Raw genomic sequence first — 16,427 nt, 5'->3', positions numbered from 1 at the left:
CTGTCCCTTGAAGCATTTGTGGCATTTGTTGCATTTGTTTTAAAAGCGCCTGCGCCTTTAGCTGCACCTGCTGCAACTGCTGCCTGTTGCTGCCAGTTGATCAAGCAGTGGAGAGAGGAGAGAGAGAGAGAGAGAAGAGAGGGCATCAGCGAACCCACTTTAAATTCCAGTCACAAAGCGAACATGAAACAAAGAAAAACTTGTCAAGCAATACAAACGAATCTAACAAGAAGGGACACGCGAGGGAGCGAGATGGAACACAGACGTGCACTTGGACAGTGCTTGACTGACCGCAGGCGAAGCGAGGGCGCGCTGCAAGAATTACAATTACAACGACAATTACATGCAGCCAGTTGAAGCAACCAGACTGAAGCAAGCGTGCCCAGTATTTGCTCTCAACAGCGCACAGCGCTTAACCAGTATTTCTTGCTCACGAGAGCGAGACGAAAAGAGAGAGAGCAACTAGTGAGCACAGTGAGCTGCTGTTGGAGTTGCATTTGGCGTTGTTTTTGTTGTTGTTGGTTTGGAGTTGGCGTCGCGCTGCGGCGTTTTGGAGCCAGCGCGCTAAAGAGAGCGAGTGCGAGAGAGCGAGAGCTAGCGATCGCGTCGTTTCGTGCATGCGAATACGAACGAGGATCGTTCGCTCAGTCTGTGTATTGGTGTCAAACGAGACAGACGAATTTGGCTTGGCGGCAAAAGAGTTTTTATCGCGTTCGCTTTGCCGTCGTTTGGCTCGCATTTTCCTGTTGTGCATGTGCGTGCGTGTTGCGCGCAACTAGCGAAAATCGTAAAAACGAAAAAAAAATAAAAACTGCAGCGTGATCTGACCCAACGGTGTCGCTCAGAAGCTGCCTCCCGCCCCCGTTCACCCCTTTTGCAGACCTCTAACTGCCGCCCACGCGTGTGTGTTTTGCGTTTATCTCGCCAAAAGAATCGCGGTAGCTGTTTGCTTTGTTTTTGGTGCCGTTTTGCGTGGTGCAGGCTGCCTTATAAAACGGCAGCTAGCCAGGAATTAAATTGCCCAGCAAGCAAAAATAAGTGACCACTTCGCATGTGTGTGTGTGTGTGTGTTGTGAAAAGTTGTGGCAGCAGTAAAAGCAAAAAATGTGCATAAATTATTTGAAATTGTCCTAAAATGTCTTCAGCGATTGCCCCGCAATGCGATAATTTCGCATTTAATTGAAGCCCATCAAAATGTTGCCAAGCAAAGCTGAAATTAATTTATCGTGTTAATCAAAATTGCTTGCCCCCCTCCGTTCCCCTCTTCACCACTTTTGGATACCCAATTCATATTCAAATTCAAATTTACCAATCATCGCATTACTTTTATATACAATTAAGCTTAACGGCTAACAACCAAACGTAATTCGGCCCGATTGAACCAGTTTCCCATGCCACAAATCGACAGGCAATGAACCAAAATTATTTAACTACACATAAGCACATAAATACTCGGAGAGTATAAAAGAAATAAAAACTGCAAAAAATAAGCAAGATATTAAAAGTAAAACCATAAACGCATTGCCTCAAATTGTTACCAGTTGTCTGTTCGTTGTAGTTGTGAGTTGATTTATGTGCGCGATTAGAAAACCAGCGACAAAAAGTATATAAATTACTTAAGCACAACAACAAAAAAAGATCAAAAAAGAGAATAAGAAACAAATGTGTTAAAGCAAATGCCAAAAGGCTGCGCCTGCGCACAGTTCAATCTGCAAATTTGCCACAGTCTGTGGCAGGCAAATTAATAAGAAAAATACAAAATAAAATAAATCGCAATCGGTTAATGTTAATTTATGTGTGCATTTGTGCAGAGTGAAAGATAAATGTAAATCAAGCGAAAACAAAACACAAAATCATCTGATAAACCGCTTAGATAGCTATAAAAAGGATAAAAAGGATTCGCCAAACAACACATACAAAAATGGATAACACAAATCAAATGCCCGTCGAGCTCGAAAGGTGAGTCAAAGCCCGATACCAAATCTTGATAATTATAAGCCTTATGGGCCTTTAAAGCGCAAATATTAAATGGCAAATTTATAAAATATTTTTGGGTGCTATAGAAATTCAACATTTAGTTATTCATTTGCTAAAGTTTGAGTTTTAATAATTATTTATACGTTACAGGTTTGATAAATTTTATTTTGCATTTGAAGTGCAGAAATTTTGGTTAAATTTTATTGTTTTGTTAAACGTTTTATAATTTCAACACATAATAAATTTAATATTTTTGCGTTTTTGTAATTATGTTAATTAATTGCTCAATTTTCCATTTCCAAAGTGTGTTAATTGACAGTCAATTAAGCATCTTCAAATCAGACAGTAATTTCCGCTGCTATTATTTAATCAAATTTATTATTTAATGTGTTGAATATGCAAAAAAATATTGGCAGCATTTTTATACTTTATCATCATAAATATAAATCTGTTTTGTATCATTGCGAAATTTAATTAACTGGACAACACATAAATTTTTAAAAAATTTTGCTTAAAAAACTACCTCTTTTTTTTAGGTGAATATTAATTAATATTTATTTGATGTTGCGCAAAAAGGTTGTCAAAACTTTATTTAAGTGTTGAACAAATTTGCATTCGTTAAGAAAAACAAACATTTAGCGTGATTAATTAACACCTCAGGGGAGGAAAGCGTTAACACTTTACACATAGGCATAGTTGGCGATGTGGCCCATAAAGACAATGGAGTCTTTGTGCTTAATGGCGAACACAAATGGATGATCGGCTTCGAATTTCTTGTTGCGCGAGAACAGACTCTTCAGAACTGCCGGAACGAATTTAAAGATATGTTATTTAATCAGTATTTAGTAGTAATTAAAGTAGCTTACCTCCGGATTCGATGGGCTGCTCCAAGCCTGCCTCAGAGACCTCAACGTGAGCCTTGTGCTCGACGCTGTTAATGAAATGACTGACAAACATGCGGTACATGTTGCCAAAGTCGCCAGAACGTGAGAACATGGTCGTAATACCCAACTGCAAAATGATAAAGTTTTGATTAAAGAGTGTTCTGTTCATTGGGACAACCTTGACTCACCTGCTTGAAGGGCTGCTCCAGACTGAGTCCAAAGGTAACGCTAAACTTAGGCAGCTGCACTTCGACCTTTTGCTGCGACATTTCACCCAGTTCACTTAGCAGATTCTTGCCAGACAGACTCTGTTGCAAAGCCCGAAGTCCATCCTTGCGATTGGGTAGCACTAACAGCATGGAGAACTCCGAGTTCTGATACGGCAGCTCCACGACCTTGGCATCCAGACTACGAACCTCGGCATAGTTGAAGTGCTGCAGTGTCCACATGGTCTCCACCTGAACGGACTGACCGTTGCCAGTGCGGAAGGAGCGACGCTCCGTTTTGTCCAGCTTGAAGGCCTTTTGCCACGGTGCCGAATAAGTGACACCGTTGACAATGACGCCCTCGGTGCGATCGTTGAGCAGCTCAGGCTTGAGTATGTCCTTGATCTGATCGTTGGTCTTGGTGGCAATGGCACGATTGATGCCGTCAGCGGTGCGCTTGTTGTAGGGCGGATGGAAATCTAGTTTGTCAATGTTTGAGTCGAACTGACGCTGGGCAACATCACGAAAGGCGCCCTTGAACTCCAGATTCTCGTTGATGTAAATGTTGTTGGCCAGGCGCAGATTGTTGTCGCGTGTCAGCGATTGCTGGTAGCTGCCAAAACGCTGGGCAACCTGATCGCCATCCCCAATGCCCAGTCGCATGCCCTCTTTCAACTCGATGGCTGTCTGTCCCTTGGCTCCATAGAAGGCCAATGCCATGGAGGTCTGTATCGCTGCCGGTGAGATCACAATGTTTTCATTGAGATGCTCCGCACCCACGGCATTGTAGAGTTGTGCTGCTAAGAGATTGCGATCCACAGATGCATCCAAGCTGGATGTAGTGCTCGCCTGACAGCAGACGACGATCGTCAAGGAAACTGCAAATAACAACAGAGGAAACATCATCATTTTCACTAAGAAAAAAACACATCAAGCACATAATGAGCTGACAAGTATGCGCATTCATTACGAATGAGCTCCAATATTTTGGCATAAAAATCCAATTTAATTATGTGTTGGATTCTCTCATATGACAGCACAATACAATGAACCTTGAGATGTGCCGACAGTCGTCTTCTAGTTTATTGAGATTTTACCGAACTCGATTTTGAGCCATAAATATTGTCACTCTTTGTCATGCTCGAGTACAAACTCATATAAAGATCACAGCGATTTTTTTTTTTTTTTTTTTTGTTTTTTGCCAAGCTCTAGGCAATAATTGAGGCTTACGTAAGAGGCACAGTGCCATGATCAGCTAAATGAATATATATATATGTTTCTGTGTTTTTTTTTTCTTTATTGTCAATTTGCGCTTTACACTATTTTGATTGGCGTCGTTGAGCGTCTGAATGTGAACTGAATCTAACACTGGCTGGTGAGCAATTGTGGAGGCTAGACCTAGACTTAGATTGAGATTCCGATTCCAATTTCGATTCAAATTCACTCAGAGCACAGCTGAGTTTTTAGTTTTTATGATGAATTGTTTACACGTCATTTATCACCTTTGGCATGTTGTTTATTGAGTCGCTGATAAGGCGATAACCTCTAGCTGTAGCGTACTTGGCCCGGCAGTGGATGTGAAGGTGGAGGTGGAGGTGGAACTATGTCTATGGCTAGATGTCGACCACATGGCCAGCGAGCAGCACAGACTTGCCATTGCCGAGGGCGTAGAAGAACGGATGATTGATCACCAGCGAGAGAGTGCTGCGGAATAGATCGGTAAAGGCTGCCGCTGCAATGGGGGAGCGGGCAGCAGCTGATCAAAGACAGTTCTAAGCTCATGCAATGTGCTGCCTCACTTACCGAATGTTCTATCCTTCTGGCCACCTGCCTCCTTCACCTCAAACAACGCCGTGTGCGGTACAGCCGTCAAATGTGGCGCAGAGCTGGCCAATATCGAGCTGAAGACTTTGTGCAGCTGCGCCTCCGAGCTAAAGAGTTTGTCCAGACCCAGCTGCAAGTACAGAGAGGGACAGAGTTATAGAGTTACTAGACTGCTTCTTGCCACACTTACATGTTGCAGTATCTGGTGCAGTTCCGTGTGCGCCAACAAGCTGAACTTGGGCAGCGTCAAAGCCAACTTGCGTTCGCTCAACGCGTGTCGCAGCTGCTGCAAATCGTAGGTCGACAGTTGACGCTCCAACTTCGCCAAACCCTCCAACTGATTGGGGTAGATGATGAACAGACTCAGCTCAGCGCTGGCATAAGGCAATTCAATGATGCAGGCATCGAGCGCTGGCAACTCCGCATACCGGAAGCTGTGTTGCACGAACATGGCATCCACTAACTTCGGGCTGTGGCCATGGCTGAAGAAGTTGATGCGCTGCGTCTGCTGCGGATCAAAGCCCTGGGCCCAAGGGGCGTCAAATGTGAGCGCAGAGACATGCAGAAAAGGCGTGTCGCTGCCTGTTGTGGCATGCAACATGGAGCTGGTAACCAGCTCGCCCACGCTGTAGTTGCTGCGCGCGAGGAACTCATAGTTGATGGCGTTGGCCACATTCGGCACATTGTCAAAGTCCAGGCGATGCATGCCAATGCCCAAGGTTGCGGCACGCATCATAAATGCATCGCGATAGTTGAAAGTGTAGCGTTCATCCGTATAGAATTCACTGAGCAGTCGCAATTTGCAACCAATCGCCGAAGATTCTTTCAGTTGCGCAATCAGCTGTTGAAACTGTTGCAACGCTTGCTCCCCTGTCCCCAAGTGCTGCAAATCCAGTGCCACACGCAGTTGCCGTGCCACAGCTGTGGCATCGTCCGCGACTCCGGTGTAGAGCAGTGTTAAAGCCGATTGCAGCAGCAGTGGCGAGATGGCAACATTGCTGTGGGGCTGCGATAATCCCAGACTTGTGGCCAGACGCAGTGCAAATCGCTCACTGGACGAGCTCAACGCTGCCGGATTGCCGCTCGCCGGGCAACTGATGGCGAGCAGTGTCAACAGCGAGGCGGAAACTATTAGAAGTCGTCTCCAGTTGTCGGTGGTCATGCTTAAAGTTGGGTAATTCCAAGCTTTCATTACTTGGGTTGGCTGCTGTTGCTTCTGTGGCTCGTTCACAACTAAACTACGACTCACGTTCCACACACAAACACACAACACCACAAGCATCACAACACAGTCACACACGGTTGGGCAATTGGCATTGAGCCGGTTTTAGTCCAAACAAAAAGCTCTCGACATTTTTATTTAATTGAAATTCTTAGCTGATATGCGAGAGCTGAATGACAGAGATGATAGGCCCCAGAATGAAACAACTTAATCAGAGTGTTCAACGAAAATAAATGACCTAATTGGTAGCACAAGCGAATCTAGATAATTGCAGTTCTTTCGGACTGTCTTCTTAAGAGAATGCTTGACTTTTATAAGTCAACAGCTTTGGTTGATGGAGTAAGAATAAATCGAAAATTAATTCTTTTGACAGTTATTTTTTAATTTCATAAAATAATTAGAAGAGTATAGAAATAATTAAGAAAGCTAAGGTCGAGTGTAATCGACTTTAATATACACGGTACCCATTTTAAATAGATAATATAGTAAAAGTACTAAAATACTATTACATTAAAAATATACAATATACACAAATATTCCAGAATGTAAAAAAACCAATAAAAACCCGAGCTTAAAAAAACATTTTTTTTTCAGTACTTATAATTTCGAAATATAAGAAGTATTACCTATGTAAAAGTTAGTTTAAATGTAATTCATTTCCCATCATAATATTGACTAATTATGGGTAATGCCGTCGATAACACACGCCAATAAAATATTAGTATTACTATTTATTGGAAGCCACAGGAATGTTTGTTTTGTATACTATTACTTAAAAGAGAAACTGGTTTATTGTTATCAGTGGAATTTTGAAATAAACAAATAAGCACAGGCGACACATTATTGTCTCAAGATCGCAGCCTATAGCATGTGAATCTCTCTGTCTCTCTCTCTATCTCTCAAGAACTTTGCTCTCGCTCTCCACAATCCTCTCTCACACAATCTACGTGATATTGTAATTCCTAGTAGTCGTTTATGACGCAATACAACAATACAATGCTAACCAAGTACATTAGTTAAACTGTTGGATTTTCAACGGGATTTTTAGATTACTCATACGACATGTTAACATACTACTCTCGATGAGGCTGGGCTTCCCGACAAGAACCTGAATATGAATATGAGTACGATTTCGACCGTGTTCAATGAGGAAGTTTTTTTTGTTGTTTCTTAGCTGCCAATGTGATTGAGGAATTTGCATTGGCTAAACGCGGTTGTAGCTTCCATTAGAAGGGGGAGGCGAAAAGGGGTGCCCATCACGGCGAACAAAACGGGTTTGCCAGATACAGCAACAGCAACAGCTCCACATCGTCGTAAACTGAGCGAAACAACAGCAGCAGCAGCTGCATCTGGAAAAGGTACAGAAGCTGAATGAACAATCAGCTGCACAAAGGTTATCAGCCATGAATAAAGACAAGTCGGAATTAAATTTTTTTTCTTACGTTTTTTTTCTTTTTTTTGTTTCTTTGTGAATTTGTAGAGATGAAATTTTAGTTAAATATTTACGAGTACGTTTATAGAATAGAGTATCAAAATGCGTATAACTTAAGAGCTATTCGATGAGTTCGACCTTTTTCACTGCGCACCAGTCGGCTGTGTAGGCAGCACCACATGGCCAATGAAGAGCACTGTCTCCGGTGTGCGAATGGCAAAGATGAAGGGATGATCGGCAGTGAATTCGCGCGATTTCAGCGGCAGCGAAAGCGGCACAAATTTGGCATCTATAAAGAGGCGAGAGATTATTAACAAACTGATTGAGAATTGGTTGACTTTTGTTACTCACAAGAAGCGGCGGCTGCTTCAGAGCCAGCCTCGTTCACATCGATGTAAGCTTTCTGCAAGAACTTCGACACAGTCACCTTTTTCATGAGCATAGCATCGATCTCGGAGTCAACGGTGAACATGCGACTCACGCGCAGCTGCTGCAGTGGACGCATCAAATCCTGCTCCATCTCAATGCGGAACTTGGGCAGACGCACTGTGACCGTTTCGCGACGCAAACGCGAGGCAATCACATTCAGATCATTGTTGGGATTGGCCAGCATACGCTCCAGCTGGGGCAGACCTTCCACCTCGTTGGGCAGTATCAGCAGCATTGTGGCCTGAGTGCCAGCATAGGGCAACTCCAATGCCTTGGCATTTAGCTCGGGGAGATCGGCATAGGGGAAAATGTCATCGTTGTACATCATGGGCACTGTGACGACGGCGTTGTTGCTCACGCGGAACTTCTCCGGGTTGGTGTCCATCGAAGAGAATTCGGTGGCCCAGCGGGCCTTGAAGTAGATGGCATTAACCAGCAACGCCTGTGTCTGTTCATCAATGTCCGACGCGCTGACGAGCTCACGTATCTTTTGCCTCGTGGCATCCGCTCCCCAGGCATTGATCTTGCTCGCTGTGTTCGCTGCACGCCTCATGTCCACTGCCTCAATGTCGGTGCCATATAATTGATTGGCATAGCGTCTGAAGTCGGGATTCAGGCTGGAGTGTTCACGGTTGTAGAACAATTTGTTGGCCACAATCAACTGAGCTCCATCCAGTTGCTGAAGTTGAGCGTTTAAACGCTCAAAATCTTTGCCCACGGAGTTGCGATCATCGACAAATTGACCGGCGCGACGAAGTTCATCGGCTGTTTGGCCACTGGACACGCAATAGAGCAGAGCGAGCATGGCATGAACGGAGGAGGGCGAGTAGACCACATTCCTGCGCTGATTGCTGAGAGCGATGGGCTGAAAGAGCACAGAGCTGAAGCGTTCACGATTGTTCAGTTGTGGTGGCGGACGCGTAGGACCCGCGGGAGCAATCTCGCGGTCGACGCTGCCTTGGCCAGTGAGCACAACGGGTGCGGGAGTTGGAGCTTGATCGGAACGTGAAGCAGCCGCTCCTTGGCGTGCAGTGTGGCGCTCTCCATTGTAGGTTGATTGTTCCGCCTGTGGACGCTGTAAGTCTGCAGCTTGCGCTACCGGAGCCGAAGCTGGCAATGGAGGACCTACGCCGGATCTGGTTTGAATGCCACTGGGTTCGTTGGATGCCCAGCCACGGGTGGCGAAGACTACGTTGTTGATGCGGGCATAGATGCCAGTGGAGGCGACAGTTCCGCTTTGCAGACACAGGCAGCAGCTGGCCAGGAGCAGCAACAATGCTGTGGAAGCTGTGAAGCGGACTTGGTTAGAACTCTCAAAAAGCAGCACACAATTTTTGTTGTTGCTTACAATATTTGCACGACATGGCTGCCAATTACTTTGTTACCCTGGGAACTTGTTTATTTTCTTCGTTATTTTTTGCTTGACGAGCTGTGCTTTTTTTCTTCTTTTTAATTTCTGCGTTTGCGTTGCGTTCGTTTGGGCTCCGGCCGTTTGTGAAGTCAGCTCAGCTCGGGCGTAGCTTTAATACGAAACTGATCATTGCAAAAAGTGTCGAGCACAGCCAAAGGCGACTCAGTTCTGAGAGCGTTAAGCAGCAGCAAACAGCACTGAGCACTGAGCAGCAGTTGAAGCTGTGGATGAGCTTGTCGAGATAACCGGTCTAGAACGCTTCGAGCGCTGTCCCATTGCACAGTGGGTGATGCGGTGCGAGTTGCGGGCAAAAAACCAGTTGCCACTTTGCACTTTGCTTCAGCTTTCCAGCTTTCAGCGTTGAGTGCGAGCTCGTTTTTGCCGGCAGTCGTCATCAGCAGCATTGAGCAGCGTTGAGGCATCAAGTGTATGTTCCAGGTTGCGTTTGGAAAAACCCCGGCATTGTTGATTCTAATTACATAAAGAAAATATATGCACAACGAGTCAACGAGAGTGACTCGAATACAACGAGTATGAGTACGAGTACGAGTACTTGTACTTGGAGAGTACTCGAAGTATTGTCATTTGTGATTGTTGTGATTTTCCAGGGCGTTGTCTTCGGAGCTGCTTCTGGTGGTGCTGCTGAAAATCGCGTGGGTTTGCATTTGATACACGTGCAATCTCAATTGCGATTACACGACCGACCCAGCGTGAGTAAGCCGGAGAATGCCAAAGTCGCAGTCGAGTCAACTTGAGTTGAGTTCAAGTTAAGTTGAGTGTGTTATCATGTTAGAAAAACCAGCTGAATGCTTGTTAGTTTATTTATAGAATGCTATGAGAGTCACAGATAAAGAAAAGAGAAGGAGAAGGAGACACTCATAACTCCTCGATTTCCTGCAATTAATGACTGTGCTGACTAACCCATGACGTCGAATGACTCTTATAAACTGCCTGCTGACATTTTTATGCTATCATCGAGTCGCATGCAAGTTTAACCTATGATAAATAAATATTACTTAAAGTCGTTTTCCCTATTTCGTAACACTCTCTCGCAGCATTCCCCACCATAAATCGTAGCGCGAGAACTAATTAAGTATTCCAAAAAATCTAAATGTACGATAAAACTCGGTTAGAGACCTCACACGACCCGCGCTCAAGTTGAATGCAGTTCATTCTTCTATCGTCCAACCTTCTTCTGCTTAATTATGTAAAATCAAGCCACAAAATGCAGTTGATATCATAGCACACACACACACAGTCGCATACACTCACACTCATTCGTCTGTTTAAGTGAGTTGACCTAATTGCACGGCCAAATGTGTAAACATAATTTACTCCAATTAGACGCTGCCAATGTCTCCGCCCCTCGTTGTCAGCCACATGCCGCTGCCTGCAAGAAATTGGGGCAATTGTTCCCACTCCGGCTCCAACTCGGAATTCGTGCTCCAGTTTGCAGTTGCAAGTTGGGAGATATGAACGAGCATAAAATGCAATCAATTAATTTCGTAGAGGCGCAGTTAGAGCTGACTCCACCTCGGTTAATTACGAGCACACACAGAGCGTCAGGTGGGTCGTCTTTTATTTTTGTATGTACCGCCAGTTGGCTGCTCCATATGAAAGCGATAAGGAAAAACCGACAGCTGATGGAAGAGTGTTGCAAAAAAAAACGTACACGAAAAAGAGATAATTATAAAGAGGCTGTTGCTGTTGCATGAAGACAAGTGACATTCGTAATTGTTTTTTGTTCTCATTGATGTCACATTTTGACAGTAGCCTTCAGCTTGAAATGTAATATTGAGCAGCTACTGATACAGTTAAATATGATATTTGTCGCTTGCTACACTGTGAGAAATGTATTAAAATGCTTAATATGCGCTTTGGAAATTTATTGCTAATTTATTAAATTGTGTTGATTATACAGTTATTAAAAATAATTTCAAGATCCTTAAACCCGGCTAAAAAGTCACAGATTTCGAAATCATCCTAAAAATATTGTTTCGAAAGCACATTGATATAATACTGCCAAGAAAGTCGAGTGGAAGTTACTCTACTGGTACTGTTCTACTTCTGACCACTGATGACACCAATAGCTTCGTGTCTATCGATTTCGTAATCACACCTGATACCGATAGGGTCTATCGACTAGCGTCCACCTCTATTTCATTTCATATTATTCATAAGTATTCCCTACAAGCAGCAATGATTTCTAATATCTGAAAGATTGAAGTATAAAGTTTATTGGTGAATCACAAATCAAGTTTTACTTGATTTAAAGACTATTCCTTTTTCATTGCAAAGTGCAATTGCAGTTTAATTGATTACAAATTGTCAAGATCAATCGCCTCCATTTAAAGCAGAACAATTTCATAAATTGAACATCCAAAGAAGGAATAAACTTGACTGCAAATTATTTGTACACTTAATTCGCCTAGTTTTGGTATAAAATATTAAAATACTCAATAAGTTAAACATTTAAACTAATATATAGTATGCGAAAAGACTAGATAGAATTTAAAATAACATATAATATAAATAATATAAACCCATATGCGATACATCTTTACTCTCATCATCTTACAATTCATATTATGACTGGAAATATTCGAATTAAAAACAAATAAAATAACGAAAAAAAAATCAATTATTTATATAAGCGCGAATCGCCAGCAATTTCACAATTTATTATATTTCAACAGCTTCAATGTCAGGGTCAAGATCAACTAACCAAGTGTCACCTTAAGGTTCAAGGCGCACGCAATCACATGGGAATGTTATGAGATGCAATTGCAGCATGCTGCCACAATTTGTACGCAACAATCTGTTGGGTGTTGTTGTTGGTGTTGCACTCTGAGTAACCACAGAGCAATTTGTTGGCAACACAAACACACAGAGTCAAAGCCACAGTCGCAGAGGCAGTCGCATTTAATTAATTTGCGTGTTAAGTCAGTCGAGCATTAAACTGACACTTGGACAGACTGACAGACGTGGAAAGACTGCAGCGGCAACTGGCCGACAATAAAAGGCGCGAAAAGCCATGCACAGGCAACTTTGTCATTTGTGCCCCTGCAGCCTCTCACTCTCTTCGCTCTCCTCCCTCTCCTCGCACACTGTTTGCCCCTTCGCCTCCTGCTCCTACTCGTAGTCAATGTCGGCGACGTTGTTGGCGTCTCTTACAGCAAAATCGCATTAAATTACACGTTTGCCGCACGATTTGATTTTGCATATGAATACAACGAATACGTTTACGAATACTCGAATATGAATATGATATATTTTAGTGTACATGTATTGTACATATGTGCATATAATTGCGGCAATAAATCAGAAAGCGTATTTGCAATCACAATATTTACACTTGTCCCTCAAATGTGCAATTGCCAATTTGCCTCGTTTGCCAAGTTGCCCAGTTGTAGGCGAAGGCGGACAAGTTGCGACAATTGCAGAGCTTGATCGCCAAAGTTGTTGTTCACTTCCCCATATGAGTGCAACAACAACAACAACAACAACAACGAGTTTTGCGCGTATGCGTGCCACAACAGCAGCTGCAGCTGCAACAAGAAATAATATATAAAAATAAAAGCATAAATCCATATAGATATAATGTATAAATAAGGGAAGGTATGTACTCACATATTTTAACTGCTTTCCCATCTTAACGAGCATGTTGAAAGATGGGCTCCAAGTCGAATGCATGTCTCATGTAGCAAGCAGCAAGCTGCAAAGCTGCATGCTGCGAGCTCATCTGTCAACTCTTGCTTCAGACTTCATAACCGCCTGACGTTGTAGCTAATGCTGTGGACGCTGTGGCCCTCTCTTGGGCAGCTGCCTCTTCCTCCACTCTGGACCGCATCCGGAGACGCATCAATTAAAGCGACATAAAAGTTCTAGCGAAACTATAATTTTCATGCAACTTAATCACAGCGGCATTTTGTGAAAGCCCATAAATCCGGCCCAGGCTCCGTCTCCGGGTATGAAACCAACTCAACTCATCGTCATAGTCATTGTTGTTGTGGTTGTTGTTGTTGCTGTTGCTGCATTTATGCGTTTAGCTGCAGTTATAGAAATTGCCAGCCCCAAAAGTGGACAGCATCGAACTGACAGCAACACAGCACAGTCTAAACTGAGGGGCGAGAGGTGGCTGGGCGGTAATCGCCGTTTAAATTTGTTCTTCGTGATGCAATCATTTTGATGAGCATCCGATGCAACAGCCAGTCCTTGTCCCTAGCTCTGTTTCTATCTCCTTCTCATGCACTCTACTTGTGTCTCTCCTCACTCTCTTCTTTAGACCGCAGTGAAGTCGCTTGCATCGAGCCTCAAGTCTGTTTCGTGTGCAACGTTTCGTACGTTAGGCGCCATAATGGGTTAAGCTTAACACACAATCACACTCACACACACACATAGATACACACATTTATAGTCTGATACACCCACACACATACACAGTTGGGGAATGCCTCGTCGCACTGAGGTCAGCTTTGCTTTTGGCATTGTTCTGTGCGCTTTTTGGGTTGGTCAGCAGCCAAATGGTATTAATGCTCTTTCTCAAAGGGTACAATAAATATGTTATTACATTTAAAAGGCATTTAAAACTGAAGTAAAAAAGAAATAAAATACAATCACTTACACTTAAATAATGTTAAGATTTGCTAATATTTCTATACCTAATCATTGCGTTAGATTAGATGATTTCGCTCATTCAAAATGCATAAAAATCTCTACAGAAAATGTGTTATTATATTTAAATAGCATTTAAAAAGTAATTAAATTTTCAATAGAGCAATAAAATGCAATTAATAACACATAAAAACATTTTAAGAGTTGCTAACATTTTTATTTCTAATCATTGGAAAAGAGTCTTACGATTTTCTTACATCAACTTTTATTTATCGTTTTGTAATAAAAAAAACATTCCAATTCGATTGGAGCATATTCAAAGATCGGTGCATATTTATAGCTTCTGTTTCAACTTTTAATTCCCTTTGAATATCTCTTGCTGCGTGTTTTTTATTGATCTAAATTTGAGGCTGTAATTTGGTTACGTAAGCGTTTCCTTATCGCTAGCATTCCTTGGCTATTTGGCCATGGCCTAAGCCTAATGATTGCTGCCCAGCCTCTTTTGCATTTTTTTGTTTTTGTTTTGTTTCCTAACTGCGGTAGAGTCGCAGTAAAGCCTGCAGCATAGGCAATTGCTGTTATTTGGCTGTTGCTGTAGCTGTAGCTGTAGCTGGAGTAAACGCTTATATTTCGATTTAAATAAACAACAAGCAGGCAGCTAAAGCAACGCGCGCCTAATGAGCACAAAGATTTGCTGCAATCATGTGGAATGGCCGTTAGAATTCCAATCAGTTAACGCCTAATTGAGGCGGTGGCTACGACCACGCCCACAAGGCACGCAACACGTCTGAGGCACATGCATAGCATAGAACAGCATAGAATACATATGTATGGCTACTTGGAACTCCAGTCATGATTAGCCGGAAGAAATAGATGTACCACTAGGAGAATACTCGCAACGCTTTTTGTTTTGTTTTCTCCTTCTATTTAATAGTCGTATTTTGCCAATGTTTTGTTGGCCACATAAAAAATTACTATTGTGTTTGTGTGCGCCGCCAACGATTTCATGTCAATATATCAAAATGCGGAACCCCTTCATTAGAGCCGCAGCAAAGCAAAGTCTGACGTGCAAACATGGCCCAAGAACATAGCCAGCCAGCCAGACATCCAGACAGTCACAATACAAGTATAATAATGATGAATTGCGGTATTATCGCACGGTAATACCATGGCCTAGGCATAAAAACCGAAATAGATGAATAGAAAAAAGAGAGTACAAGAGCTCGCAACTGGCAACTCGATCGAAACTAGAGCAGCCGCACGAACATTGGAAAGTGCAGGCCGCCAAGGGGCCATGGAGCCAACCCAAGACAAATATTAAATTGGCAGACACAGGCACGAAGGTTGCGGGTATCGAGAGTAGAGAGCGTACCTCATGCAGGTCTTAGACACGCGGCACGTACTCAAAATGCATCGACATCAACGGCATAGAACTTTTGTATTCTTGTGTTGGCCTTGCGGCAAGCGATGATGATTTATTTAAATTGCAAAGCGAGGCAGCTCACAAAGAAATGGGCGACACGTAGCGTTGGCCAATTTTCCGACAACTTAATTGAATTAGGCCTGGGAAAGGCAGACAACGTGGCGTATACGCAACACGCTGAATAAGTATACGCAAATGCGGCCACAGCTTGAACTAATTCTCATTTGCAGCAGTTGCATGCACACCCAAAAAAAAAAAAAAAAAAACAAGAAACGAGACTGCTGTTGCTGTTGTTGCACTTTAACATTTTGCCACAGATCTGAAGATTTGCGCAATTAAAGCTGGAACTGGCCGCAACGCCCAAGAGCAAGGCAAAGGCAATGGCAAAGGCAAAGGCGGCAACGATGGCGGCTTGCCAATGTGCATCCAAGCGAACTGCAATTGCATTTGACATTTAGACAAACAGCAAAGGCAGCTGGCAGGCCTCTCGACTCTCTGGCAACTCGGCTGGCAACTGCCACAGAGCAAAAGCAATTTAAAAGCTACAGGGATTTGGCCATAACTGTATTAAGGCCGCCAAGACTGAGACTTATACAGAGGCTGAAACTGAGATTGTGGTTGAGTTTCAGCCGCACCTTTGGCGGCCCGTCAAACTGGCCAATCAACCTCCAACTTACAACAGCAGCAGCAACAACAACAAGCAGCAACAGTTTTGACAATTTAGCAACAACTTCTGACTATTTGTATAATTGGCATTTCTAATTTTTCAAATCTTCAAAATGCGCCGACGTCACCGCACATCGCATTGGGGAATCGCCGGCTACCAACTTAAAGCTCTCTCACTCGACTAACTTATTATATAGTTGCAATCGGGAGTTGCAGTTGCTGTTGCAGTTGCCGCTGTTGTTGCATAGAATTCACGACCAGCGAGCGAACGAGCAAGTTCTTGTTTTGTGGCCAGTTGAGCGTGAGTAATCAGAAAGCTAAACGCGTTGCATAAATATC

The 16,427-nt window shown here is 43.2% G+C and overlaps 4 protein-coding genes across 5 annotated transcripts in view; 1 reads left to right on the top strand and 3 right to left on the bottom strand.

Annotated features, from left to right (window-relative positions):
• Nucleotides 1–235: 235 nt before the first annotated feature.
• Nucleotides 236–16,427, top strand: part of LOC117571055 (protein prickle) — a 68,179-nt gene continuing 51,987 nt past the window's right edge. The window contains exon 1 of the mRNA XM_034253023.2: nucleotides 236–1,959. Coding sequence (XP_034108914.1) covers nucleotides 1,922–1,959 — 38 coding nt within the window. The 5' untranslated portion in view covers nucleotides 236–1,921. The remainder of the gene's footprint in view (nucleotides 1,960–16,427) is intronic.
• Nucleotides 2,496–4,535, bottom strand: LOC117571060 (serine protease inhibitor 42Dd). Its single transcript, XM_034253029.2, has 4 exons — nucleotides 4,298–4,535; nucleotides 3,050–3,945; nucleotides 2,844–2,988; nucleotides 2,496–2,779 (listed from the first exon to the last, which is right to left on the bottom strand). Exons 1-4 carry the CDS (start codon nucleotides 4,314–4,316, stop codon nucleotides 2,658–2,660), a joined length of 1,182 nt encoding a protein of 393 aa, XP_034108920.1. The 5' UTR covers nucleotides 4,317–4,535; the 3' UTR covers nucleotides 2,496–2,657.
• On the bottom strand, nucleotides 3,847–6,248 carry LOC117571059 (serine protease inhibitor 42Dd). Its single transcript, XM_034253028.2, has 4 exons — nucleotides 5,082–6,248; nucleotides 4,871–5,021; nucleotides 4,570–4,799; nucleotides 3,847–3,945 (listed from the first exon to the last, which is right to left on the bottom strand). Exons 1-3 carry the CDS (start codon nucleotides 6,171–6,173, stop codon nucleotides 4,681–4,683), a joined length of 1,362 nt encoding a protein of 453 aa, XP_034108919.1. The 5' UTR covers nucleotides 6,174–6,248; the 3' UTR covers nucleotides 3,847–3,945; nucleotides 4,570–4,680.
• Nucleotides 6,475–9,531, bottom strand: LOC117571058 (antichymotrypsin-2). 2 transcript variants are annotated; one of them, XM_034253027.2, is made up of 4 exons: nucleotides 9,323–9,531; nucleotides 7,897–9,261; nucleotides 7,556–7,834; nucleotides 6,475–7,496 (listed from the first exon to the last, which is right to left on the bottom strand). In XM_034253027.2, exons 1-3 carry the CDS (start codon nucleotides 9,336–9,338, stop codon nucleotides 7,689–7,691), a joined length of 1,527 nt encoding a protein of 508 aa, XP_034108918.1. In that variant the 5' UTR covers nucleotides 9,339–9,531; the 3' UTR covers nucleotides 6,475–7,496; nucleotides 7,556–7,688. The 2 variants fall into 2 exon arrangements, with proteins under 2 accessions (XP_034108918.1, XP_051861348.1); XM_052005388.1 differs by having other exon boundaries at nucleotides 6,475–7,480.

Source organism: Drosophila albomicans, chromosome 3 (assembly GCF_009650485.2).
Source record: "Drosophila albomicans strain 15112-1751.03 chromosome 3, ASM965048v2, whole genome shotgun sequence".
Classification (NCBI taxonomy): domain Eukaryota; kingdom Metazoa; phylum Arthropoda; class Insecta; order Diptera; family Drosophilidae; genus Drosophila; species Drosophila albomicans.
This window is presented reverse-complemented; position numbering and strand designations above follow the sequence as displayed.